This window comes from Ornithorhynchus anatinus, chromosome 16 (genome assembly GCF_004115215.2).
Source record: "Ornithorhynchus anatinus isolate Pmale09 chromosome 16, mOrnAna1.pri.v4, whole genome shotgun sequence".
In the NCBI taxonomy this organism is placed as follows: Eukaryota; Metazoa; Chordata; class Mammalia; order Monotremata; family Ornithorhynchidae; genus Ornithorhynchus; species Ornithorhynchus anatinus.
In genome coordinates this window covers 44,521,192-44,533,286 of record NC_041743.1, presented here as the reverse complement: position 1 = coordinate 44,533,286, position 12,095 = coordinate 44,521,192, and the positions used below count along the sequence as shown (strand labels likewise).

Sequence of the window (12,095 nt, the reverse complement as noted above, 5' to 3'; positions counted from 1 at the left end):
GCGACGCGTTCCGGCAACGCTTCTGGACACGGACACACCCACTGATCCACAGAACCGCTAGCCTCCCCCTTGGAATTATTTTAGCGTCCTTCTCGCCCGCTTAGTGGCAGAGACCGTGTCTTCTCACTCTAGGGCTCCCTCCCGCGCGGTCAGCGGCCGGACAGCGCTCTGTCCATGCTCCTGTTGGCGACAGCCCTGACTGCCCAGCGCCCTCCAAGACCAGGGCCCTGCCCTTCCCCTCCGCTCGGAGATGACCCCTCTTGCCTCCCAGAAGGGGTCACTGATCTTTGGGTCGGCCACGACGAGGCCTCCACCGCCACCTTCTCCCCTTCCTTTCCATGCCAGGACCGGACTCACCAGCTCCATCGGCTGCCTAGAAACCGCTGTGCCACTCGCTCGCCTGGCACCACGGTGGGGGCCACTGGCTCCTCCCTTCGGAAGCCATCTGGGCACCTATCGACAGCGATTCGGCAGGAATTTCCACAGCGCTCAGAAGCGGGAGGTTCTCTTCAAAGACCAAAACGAGCACGAAGTGCCATGGGATAAAAGCAGCGAGGCCTAGTGGGAAGAGCCCAGGCTAAGAGTCGGGCGACCCGAGTTCTAATCTGCCTCCATGACTTGCCTGTCACGTACCCTTGGGCAAGGGGCTTCATGGCTCCGTGCTTCAGTTTCCTCATCTTTAAAATGGGGATAATACGCCCATTTTCAATCCTTAAACAGGGAACCCTGCGTGGGACAGGGACTGTGTCCAACCTGCTTATCTTGTATCTACCCCCAGCCCTTGGAACGGAGTAAGCGCTTAACAATTACCCACCCAACCCTCCCCCATGGACTTCCCTCTCTCGGGCCCCGACAAACACATCGACTCCACGAAGCGTCAGATTCCAGGCAAGAGGGAGGGTCAACCTGCTGCGATCAACAGTATTTATTGAGCGCTTCCTAAACGTGAAGCACTGTGCTAAGCTCGAGGGAAAGGACAGGCCGACGCGATGGGTCGACCCATTGCAGCCTCGCCAGCTCCGGATCCCTCCGGCTTGCTCTCGGCCAGTCTCCGGGGCCAGGGCTCGGCCTTCAGACGGGTAAAATCACTCCGAGGGAATTTACTGAGCGCTTACCGCGTGCGGAGCATTGGACAAGTGCTCGGGAGAGGACAGTAAACAGAGCCCTTTCCCTGCCCACAGGGAACTTACAGTCGACGGGAGGAGATCAGGAACCGGGCAAGGGAACAGGACAGTGAAGAATCAGGAATACCAACAGTTGTGGCATCTGTTAAGTGCTAGGTGCCAGGCACTGTACTAAGCGTCGGGGGTAGATACAAGAAAATCAGGTTGGGCACAGTCTCAGTCCCACCTGGAGCTCACAGTCGGAATCCCCATTTTACAGAGGAGGGAACGGAGGCCCAGAGAAGTGAAGTCACTTGCCCAAGGTCACAGAGCAGACAAGCGGCAGAGCAAGGATTAGAACCTAGGTCCTACCGACTCCCGGGCCCGTGCTCTATCCGCTAGGCCATGCCGCTTCTTGTGCCCCGTTTCCTGGCCCCCGGGGAAGGGTGGGAGAGCAGGTCCTGGAGAACAGGCTCCACGACTCGGTTTCCTCATCTGCAAAATGGGGATAAGAGACCTCTTCTCCTCCCCAGCTGGGACCAGGAGTGTCCGGGGGGGGGCCCAGGGCCCGCACCCAATCCAATTATCTGTCCCAGCGTTTAGAACGGTGCTTGGCGTGGAGTAGGAGCTTAAAGGATACCGCCGGCGGCGGGACAGGAAACCAGAGCCACCAGCCCCGCTGGCAACTTCCCAGCCACGGGTAATGGAGTGAGCCCCCATGACCCCAGTCTCAGCCGAGGGGACGCGAGCGGCTGAGGATTCCCGCTGGAAAGGACTCAGAGAAGCAAAACCTGAGGTGCATCCCCGCCCCACCCCCGACCTCAGAGCAAGCCCAGCTCCTCGGTGCTACCAGAGTCCACTGCCAGTCCCCGTCGAGGGCCAGGCCTTTTCCTGCTCGTCCCCTACGGCCCCCGACCCGCCACAGGGACCCGCTCAGGATGAGCGGCCACCCGGCGCTCCCGCTCGTTGCCGGCCCGACCCCACGATCTCCCCCACTCCCAGGCAGACGTCGGGTGAGGGGCAGGTTGAGGATCCGGCGACGGGAGATGGGGCCGGTGGCCGACCCGGGCCTCCTTCGGGGTCTGCCTGTGCTTGAGGTTAGAGGTGGGAGCTGACCAGGCCCGGCCCCCACTGGCTGGCGCCTCCGCCCGACGACACTTAGCAGGCCAAGCCCGCAAGGCAGCTCCCGCTGAGTACCTCTTGCACACCCACGTTAACTCGCAGGAACTCCGAGACTAGCAGGGGGCCGGGGGGCAGCTGAAGCCCTTGGCCGGGATCCCCCAAAGCCCGCCGCTTCCGACTTTCCTCTGGAGCGGAGAACTCCGGACCTCGCCCTCGTCCAGCCGGGCCGGGCTCGCCAACAGCCGACCTTTCCGCGGCAGCCAGGGCTCCCTCGCCTCACCCCAGGTGGGGGGGGCGCCGCTCTCGGCCCGAACTCGGAAACCCCACAGCCTCAGGTGTCCGGGCCTGGGACGGGACCCCCCCGGCAACCCACCCGCGGGCCCCACCCGTCACCCCCCTGCCCCCGGAGCAGCACGAGGAACGCGACAGAAAGAGGCGAAGGTGGTCCAAGCGGCCAGCAGAGCCTGGTCGGCCCGAGGCCCGGCCCCTGGCTGACCCATCCCCTCCTGGCTCAGACACCCCATCCGTCCCCCACGGACCCTAGGCCCACCTAAGAATAACAACAACAATAACGGTATCAGTTAAGTGCTTACTCTGGGCCAGGCACTGTACTAAGCGCTGGGGTGCACGCAAACAAATCGGGTTGGACACACAGTCCCCGTCCTGGCTGGGGCTCACAGTCTTAATCCCCATTTTCCAGATGAAGGAGATTGGGGCACAGAGAGGGGACCTGCCCGAGGCCACGCGGCAGGCAAGTGGCCGAGCCGGGATCAGAACCCACGACCTTCTGACTCCCAGGCCCGTCACGGCCCCGTTCCGTGAGGAAGGCTCACAGAGCAGGGCTCCGTTCACGCCCCAAGGCCCTCTCGGAACAGGGCAGGGGGACCGGCAAGCGGCAACTCGGCTCTGGTCGCTGCCCATTTGGTACGAAGCGCCCAAAGCCTCTGCCCTGCCCCCGTCCGACCTTCCCTCCCCGAACGCACAGGCGGATCGGTGCCAGTGGGTCAGATCGATGGGGTTCCCCGAGCCCGCGCTGCGCGCGGAGCCCCGTACTAAGGGCCGGGGAGAGTCAGAGGGAAGCGAGTAAAGACGCGAGGCTCCCCGTGGCGCTGCCCCGAGCTGGCCCGCCCGCCCACCGGCCCGCTCGGGACGTCTCTTCTGGTTTCCGTTTATCTCTCCCTCGGGGATTCCCAGCCTTTCCCCTTCCTTCCCACAAGGACCCAAAAGCCCAACTAATGAACTGAAAGGAGTAAAGAGAGTTTGACTTCCTGCCCAGAGACAACCCACATCAATGTGCCGGCAGGGCAGGAAGGCGGGCACACCTGCCCCTCTCCCGGGGCTGCCCGGCCTTGGATTTTAACCCTCCAGCAGCCGGGCCGGGTCACCTCTTTTCACTCCGAGTCCCTCCTTCCTCTCCCCCTGGGGAGGTTGCCTCCCCAAGTATCTTGCCTCCTCCCAGCCTGACACCCAGGAGACACAAACTCCTCTTGGAGGAGCAACTTGCCCCCAAGAGGAAGGGAAGGGACGGGGCAAACTGCCCCCCCCCCCCCCCCCGGCAGATCCCGGACAAGTTCGGGGGGCATGCCCCCCTAGACCCTCAGCTCCGAGGGCTCAAGAAAGAGAGTTAGGTGGCTTCTGACAGCTCCGACGGGACGCGGTTGAGTAAAAATCAGGCCACTTGAAGTGAACCAAACCTCCCCCCCGCTCCAACGCCAACAGGAGACTTGGGAGGAAGCGAGAGAGAGAGGATCTCCTTCCCCAGGCTGGGGAGGCGAGGGATGAGGAAAAGGGAGCGGCAGGAACAGAGGGGTGGGAGAGAGGACGGTCCAGGACGAAGGAGGACTTCCACGGAATCTCCCCTGATCCTCCGGAAGTCAACGGGATCCCTTCTACAACAACCTAGGATGGAAGGCTCCACAAGTTGCGGGGCCTGGCGGACGGAGCCCGGGGCCTGCGAATCACCAGGACCTGGGTTCTCACCCCAGCGCTGCCCCTCGTCTGCTGGGCGACCTGGGGCAAGTCGCCTCACTTCTCTGGGCCTCAGTGACCTCATCTGGAAAACGGGGATGAAGTCCGTGAGCCCTACGTGGGACAGGGACCGTGTCCCACCCAATTACCTTGCATCTACCCCAGCGCTTAGTACAATACCTGGCCCACAGCAAGTCCTTCACAGACACCACGATTATCATTATTATTATTACACGTACACCTACCCGGACCTGAGGCGCAAGATCCGACACCCCCCTTGACCCCAACAGCCACAGAACACCCGCCTTCCGCCAACCCGAGCCGGACGACTCAAACGCCCCCTCGACACCCACCCACCTACGGGTGTTCATCCTCACACGGGAGGAAAGACGCCACACGCGCACACCCCCACTATTCCTTGGCTAATCACCCGCTTTTCCAAAACAGCCAGTGACCGCTGAGAGAGACTCCAGACCGGACCCCGAACACGATCTGGCCCCGGCCCCGGCTCTCCCTCACCGGCCCGCTGGCTCTCTGTGTCTCCCCTCCCTCCTCAGACAGCCTCTCGGCTGCTCTCTCCCCAAACTCCAATTAACGGAAGAAGGTGTTAAAGCGACTCCACATGTAAACAAAGAGCGCAGCCCGCACTTCCTCGGGGCACGACTTCGTGGTGCCCGCCGTGCCCGGGCGAACGGGTCGGGATCTCTTTCCAGGGATGCGGCCTCACGGCCCTCTCCCGGAGCCCCGCTGGCCCCCGGCCCCGGAGACCCAGCCCGGCCGCCTCGTTTCCATCCCGAAAAGCTGAACGGGCTCAAAATCCGGTCGGCGGGGCGGGGGGGACAAAAAGGGTCCTCGTGAACCATCAAAAGGAGTCATCTGCGCCGCACGGCACCCAAACGCAGCCAGCCCATTGTACGGAGGGACCCATCTGACAACAGGGGGGTCTATTTCGGGTGGTGTAAAAAAAGATAACGAGGCCCAAAGATGGGGGGGGGGGGGGAAGAGCAAAGGGAGAGGAAAAAAAATCATCATCAATCTCCCCCCCCCCCCCCCATACACACACACACACACAGACACACACCCCACCACCCACAAAAATGCCATCGCCTCCTCTTTTGTTTCAGGCACAATGCCCGTCTGGGGCTGGGGCTCCCGCTAAACCTCCTCAAGGTCACGGCCCGTTTTCGGCTCTGGAATAAAAAGGCAGAGAGTGGCGGTGATGGTTTGGGTTATGGCTGGCAGAAAAGCGGAGTGTAAAAGTTTATGAGCTCATCAGGATTGTTGTACCATTACATCAGAGGCAATTATAAATGGCCAAGAGCAGGAGATGGGGAGCCAATCAGATCACAGATAGGATGTCAACCTAAGACCAACTGTCTCCTGGCTTTGACAGAAGGATTTTACCTCCATAATTCAAATCCCAAACCCAAGCAATCTGCACTTACTACTCCGATCGCTCAGCTGTTTACCGGCACTTCCCGGGCCGGGCCCGGGCCACGGGGGCCGGGCCGGGGAGGCGGCCGCCGCTCCCCTCCCCCCCCGGGGGCGAGCTCCGGCCGCCCGGGGCCGGGCCCGGCCCTCCTCCTCGTCCCCCACCCCCGGAGCCCCCTTGCCCCTGGAAGGGGGAGGGGGGCGGCCGGCGGACGGGAAGGGGGGGGGTCGCTCGGAGGGGATCCCGGCCGCCGACCCGACCCCCCCACCCCCCAGTCCTCTCCCCGGCCCCGGGGCCGCTCCTCCCCACCCCGCTCCTCGGACCCCCCCCCCCCCCCCACCCCCCCGGCGGGGGCAAGGGGGGCGTCGGGCCTCGAGGGGTGCGGAACCCCCCCCTCGGGAAGGCCCGACACAAAGGCCGGAGGGGAAGGAGAGGCAGGCGGGCAGGCGGGCAGCCATTTTAAGAGAAGAGGAGAGACGAGGCAGAGACAATGGCAGCTCCCCGGCGGTGGAGGCCCCGGCCTGGGGGGGCGGGAGAGCGGGGCCGGGGGGTGTCGAGCCGCGCCCCTTCCCCGGACCCCTCACCCCCAAAGCCCCTTTACCTGTGGGGTCCTGGAGAGGGACTGCCCCCCGGCCGCCGCCGCCGCCGCTCCTCCTCCTCCTCCCCCGCCGCCGGTCCCGGGGCTCATGGGCGCGTGGTGGCTCCTTTGTTGGGCCCCTCCGGTGGCCACGGCGGCCGCCCAGCCCTGGCCGCCGCCGCCCCCGACGTACTGCGACCCCAAGTCGGCGGGGCCCTTGCCGGCGGGCCCGTCCTGGGGCCCCGCGCCGTAGTCGGCCCCGCCGTAGGCCTGGTAGCCCCGGGCCGAGCTGGGCGACGTGAGCAGCTGGTTGAGGGTGGGGGTGGCGGTGGGCTGCGGGGTGGGCCCGGGCCCGGCCGGACCCCCCAGGGCCCCGAACCGCTGCTGCTGCTGCTGCTGAGGCTGCTGCTGAGGCTGCTGCTGCTGCTGGGGGAAGGCCGGGGCGGCCGCGGGGGTCGAAGCGTTGGCGGGGGGCGGCTTGGAGGCGGCGGCCGGGGCCGGCGTCCCGGGGCCGGTCCCTCCTCCCGCTGCTCCCGCCGCCGCCGGTCTCGGGGAGCCGAGCGCGTAGGCCTGCGCGGGGTAAGCGGTGCGGTTGGGGTAGTAGGAGTTGTACTGGTGGTTGGCGAAGCCGTGGTCGCCGTGCGAGTTGTGCTGGGGCCCGGCGTACGGGTCCAGGCCCCCGCCGCCCCCGCCGCCGCCCCCGCCGCCGCTCTGCAGCGCCGCCAGCCCAGGGCTTTGTTGTCCGCCATGTTGGTGGAAGGCAGCGGCGGCGGCGGCGGCGGCGGCGGCCGCCACCGACACCGACACCGGGCCCCGGCCGTAGGGCGGCCCGAACCCGTAGGCGGGGGGCGGCAGAGCGGCGGCCGGGTGCGGCGGCGGCGGCGGCGGCGGAGGCGGCTGCGGAGGCGGCTGCGGCGGAGGGGCCGCCCCGTCGCCGCCCGGCTCCGGGAGGTTATTGTTCAGGGCGGGCCTGGGCCCCGCGTTCCCGTTGGAGTTCTTCAGGTCCGGCTCGGCGCCGGGCCCGCCGCCCGTCGACGCCGCCGCGGCCGGTCCCGCGCCGCCGCCCCCGTTGCTCTCGGCCCCGTCGGGCAGGTCCTTCCCGGGCGGCTGGGGCGCTCCCGCCGCGGGGCCCTCGCTCTCCGCCGCCTTCATCTCCCCGCGCTGCTGCTGCTCCGTTTCTCCCGCCGCCTCCTCTCGCTGCTGCTGCTGCTGCTGCTCCGGTTTCTTCAGCTCCGAGGGCGGCGGCGGCGGGTTGCCCAGGCCGCTGGCGGCGGCGGGGGCGACCTGCGCGGCCATGATCCCCGCCGTCTCCTCCGCCGACCGAGCGCCCGTGCGCGGCCTCGCGGCGGCTCGACGGTCCCCCCGCCCCGCCGGCTCAGGCCCCGGCCCCGGCCCCGGCTCGGCGGCGGCGGGGCTGCTGGTGGCTGTGGGGGCTCCGTGCCCGGCTCCCCCGGCTCATTCCCCCCCAGCCCTGCCTGGGAATGAGGGGGGCGGTGGAGGCTCCGCTCCCCAGGGCCCGGCCCCGCTGTGACTCTCCGCTTTCTGCTGCCGGAGAAAGGAGGAGGGAGCGGGGGGGGGGGGAGGGGAGGGGGCTGGGGGGGGGGGGAGGGGAGGGGGGCCCGGGACGGGCGGGCGGCAATAGCAGCCCGGGCGCCGTGCGAGCGGGAGGGAGGGAGGGAAGAAGGGAGGGAGGCAAGGAAGGAGCGCGGGCGGTGGCTGCTGCTGCCGCTGCTGCTGCTGCCGGCGGCCTCTATTCCTGCAGCTCCCTCCCCTCCCCCGTGCCTTCTCCCCGGCTCCGGGGCCGCTCGGCGGGCCTTAGCTGGTCGTCGGCGGCGGCTGGGCCTCCCCACTCTCCCGCGAGTCCCCCCTCACTCCGACACGAGGCTCGGCCCTGCCATTTTACCCAGCGCCTCCGGGCCGCCCGCAAGACCCGGAGCGGAGCCGCGCCGGCGCCGGAGCGGAGCCTCCCTCCCCTCACAAAGGCGGCGGCGGCGGCGGCGGCGCCGAGGAAAACCCGGACCGGAGCGGCGGCCGCCGGCCCCTCCGCCTCCTCCCTCCTTCCCCCGGCGGCCAGGGAGCGAGCGAAGTCGGGCAGCGTGAACTTTACCCGCCGCCCTCGCCGCACGCCCGCCCGACCCCCTGGCAGCTGTCACCAGACACCGGCCTCCCGGCTGCCGCTTAGCACCTCCGGGGCAATTTTCTTCTTCAAAGCCCCCTTCCAGACCCTGACTAAAGACCCGGCTCGGCTCGAAGCGGCCCGGCTGGCTTCTTCCCCCCCTCGCCCCGACCCTTAGCTGGGAGAGAGATGGTCCTTAGGCGCTTAGACACTTTGCATTTGCGGCCTCCCCCGCCCCTACCAGGCCCCGAGGGCACGGGGCGAGGGATCGCCCCCATTTCACAGAAGTGAATTATCCACAGAGACGGGGCGGGTGTCGCCGGAGTCGAGAGGCTGGCTTCGGACTGCTCTCCCGTTGGGAGCTCCTGCTCCACCTTCCTCCACCCGAAGAAGGGGTGGCTGGGTCACCTGGGAGTCCAGACCACCGGGTTCAGAACCGAGAAGGAAGGGCTGCCGAGGGGCTCGGGCTTGACGGGAAACGTGATGCTGGAAAGAGGGGCCGAGAATCCCTCCTCCGCCACAAACCGCTTCTCTGTCCGTCCTCCCAAGAAAAACTCCCTGCCGAGGGGCCGGGACCTGCCTCCTCCTCCCCGTCGGTGTCCCTTCCCGGCCGCGTCATCTCTGCGCAACCCCATTTGAACCCGCACCCTGCCGGACACCGAGCTCCTGCCCCATAACAAGTTTCCTCTCTAAAAATCTTCACGGGGAAAGCCCACCGCTAACCTCCGTCTCCCCTAAGCTTGGCTAGGCCCGGAAAGGCCTTCTAGAGGGCGGCTAGGGGATGGGGACGGGGGAGGGAATTTCCCCCCAAGGAGCAGCCTGGTCACCTCCCGGGAGGTAAGCGGTCTGTGAAATCCAGGAGGTTTTTCAGAGCGGCCAACCCCACTGCCTGGATCCTGACGGGTCGTGCCAGGAAACAGAAGACGGCAGAGGCCGGGGCAGATTCCGTCTAGCCCGACCCGAAGGGCTCTCGGAGGAGATCCTGAACGGGACCGCCCCGACCAAACCAGAGAGGGATCCCGGGGCCCCGCAAGATACCAGCCCACATCCCAAGGCCCCATTTGCCTAGATCGGTTTTTAAATAGAGTTTCCTAGGCCTCGGACTACAGAGTCGGCGTGGGTCCGACCCGCCCTCCACCCGGCTGACACACGGGCTGAACCAACCGATCAGTCGATCAGCGGTATCTAACCGGCGCTTATGGGGTGCCGAGCACTGTACTAGACGCTTTGGAGAGTATAAGTTGATCTGATACCCGGTCGGCATGGGGAGGGTTCAGACCACCTTCCTGCCACTCCACCGTCCCACCCCGGCGGGCCCGTCACTGAGTTTTCGGGCGGGGGGGTTTCGCAGTCTGGCAGCTGGGCCCCCCCCACCACACACACACACACACACACACACGCTCGTGATCTGTTCCCACGTTGTGGGCGTCCTCTAGGCTCCAGAACTACAACTCCCAGCAGCCCCACGGAGCGGCCGCACATGTGTGGTAGCACCGCCTGGAAACGTGCCCAGCCCCTCTTGTGGTTTGGCCTGGGCTGACTTCCAGTTTTGGTCCTCGGACAGGGGGAGCCGAAGCTTGACATGGGCAGGGAGGAGGACAGACCAGACCCCAGGTTTCTAGCCCATGTAGGGCTTTTCTTCACAGAGGCTCAATGCAGAGAGGAATAGGCCGTACCCAGGGGACCACAAACATTCACCTAGAAAGGAACCTACTTCCCAATCAGGCCAACCCTAAATTCCTCTTTGTTTGGCTACAGGATTTCCCCCCCAACTTTGGGCTCCTCTCCTGAAACAGGTCCCATTGTCTGCTTAGGTAGGAAAGGCAGAACACCCAGCGGTCTCTGCGGCCCTCCGACACATCTGACACAATAATAATAATGTTGGCATTTGTTAAGTGCTCACTATGTGCCGAGCACTGGGGTAGATACGAGGTCATCAGGTTGTCCCACGTGGGGCTCGCAATCTTCATCCCCATTTTACAGATGAGGTCACTGAGGCCCAGAGAAGTGAAGTGACCTGCCCAAGACCACACAGCTGACGAGTGGCGGAGCCGGGATTAGAACCCACGACCTCTGACTCCCAAGCCCGGGCTCTTTCCACTGAGCCACGCTGCTTCTCATGAACAACCAGGATGGAGTCACGAGCAGCTCTGGTAAATAAGAGGCACCCAATCAGTCAGTCATATTTATTGAGGGCCTGGAGCCCTGTACTAAGCACCTGGGAGAGTACGATAGAGCAGAGTTGGTAGACATGTTCCCTGCCCACAGGGAGTTTACAGTCTGGAGGGAGTTAGCTCTGGGTAACATTGGAAGGCGGGGCACTAAAACTGCCCTAGGACAGCAACCAAATCTGTACTTGTCAACTTCTACCTAAACATTTCAGCACTAACCCATCTACACATCCGTTTTTTTCCGTTTCCTTCTGTACATTGTTTTGTGTGTCTCTCCCGATAGCCTATAAGTCTTCAAGGCCCGGGGATCATGCCTTCTGTTCTAGCGTACTTTCCCAAGTGCTCTGGACACAGTTGGTGCCAAATAAACACTATTGTTCGATTAGTGGATGCCCCACTTGAAGGAAACAAACAGATCCAGCACTTTTAACGCCTCCCTGCCCCCCAGGAAATCAAGCTACCCCTCCTCCTCCTCCAAAAATCAATTAATCAATGGTATTTACTCAGGGCTCACTATGTGCAGGGTACTGTATTAAGCGCTCAGGAGAGCACAGAACAACAGAATTAACAGACACGTTCCCTTCCCATAAGGAGTTTACAGTCTAGAAAGTCATCAGTCAATCGGTCTATAGTATTCACTGAGCGACTACTGTAGGCGGAGCACAGGGCTAAGTGCCCCGGGAAAAAGTAGAATAGAATTATAATAATAATGATGGTATTTGTTAGGCGTTTACTATGTGCCAAGCACCGTTCGAAGTGCTGGGGTAGATACAGGGTTATCAGGTTGTCTCATGTGGGGCTCACAATCTTAATCCCCATTTTACAGATGAGGTTACTGAGGCCCAGAGAAGTTAAGTGAACTTGCCCAAGGTCACACAGCTGGCAAGTGGCGGGGCCGGGATTAGAACCCACGACCTCTGACTCCCAAGCCCGTGCTCTTTCCATTGAGCTAGTAGGCACAAACCCTTACCTCAAGGAGTTTGCCATCCAGCTGGGGCGACACACTAGAATAATTTGCCAACAGGAGGAAGAAGAGAAAGAAGAGACGGGCATGAGTGGTGAGAAGCCTCGACCTTTCTTCAGAGGCCCCAACGCTCGTTGTGGGCAGGGGAGGTGTCTGTTTGTATTGTACTCTCCCAAGCGCTCAGTACAGTGCTTTGCACACAGTAAGCACTCAGTAAATATGATTGCATGAATAAAGAGAGTTTGGGAACCCTGAATGGAGGGCACCCAGGCCCACATTTCCTCACCGCAGCCTTGGGGGGGCTACAAATCCCTGGGTGCAGTAGGTCCTAGGCACCAATCTGTGGGCTGCCTCGTAAAGGGAGCTGGGCTGTTTAATCAAGTGCTTCTAGGCTGGCAAACAGTCCAGAGTCCTGAACACAAATGAGGAATTTTTACGTGCAATTACCCTGCAGTCTTCTAACCGGAGAGCTGTGGCGTAGTGGGAAACCCGGCTCCAAATGAGAACCCCGAAACCCAGGGTGGATCCCTCTCTCCCTTCCCTGCCCTCCCTCCTCTCCAGGGAAGGCCCCCCACCGTGTCCCACGTGGGGCTGTTAAACCCGGACTCCCACACCCGCTGCATGGGGAAGGTGCTCAGCTCG

General features: G+C 64.0%; 1 protein-coding gene across 1 annotated transcript in view; it reads right to left on the bottom strand.

The window, feature by feature from the left end:
* The window catches only part of ARID1A (AT-rich interaction domain 1A), a 44,600-nt gene extending 37,102 nt beyond the window's left edge, over positions 1–7,498 (bottom strand). Inside the window, 1 exon segment of the mRNA XM_029080843.1 lies at positions 6,227–7,498. Coding sequence (XP_028936676.1) covers positions 6,227–7,498 — 1,272 coding nt within the window.
* Positions 7,499–12,095: the final 4,597 nt, after the last annotated feature.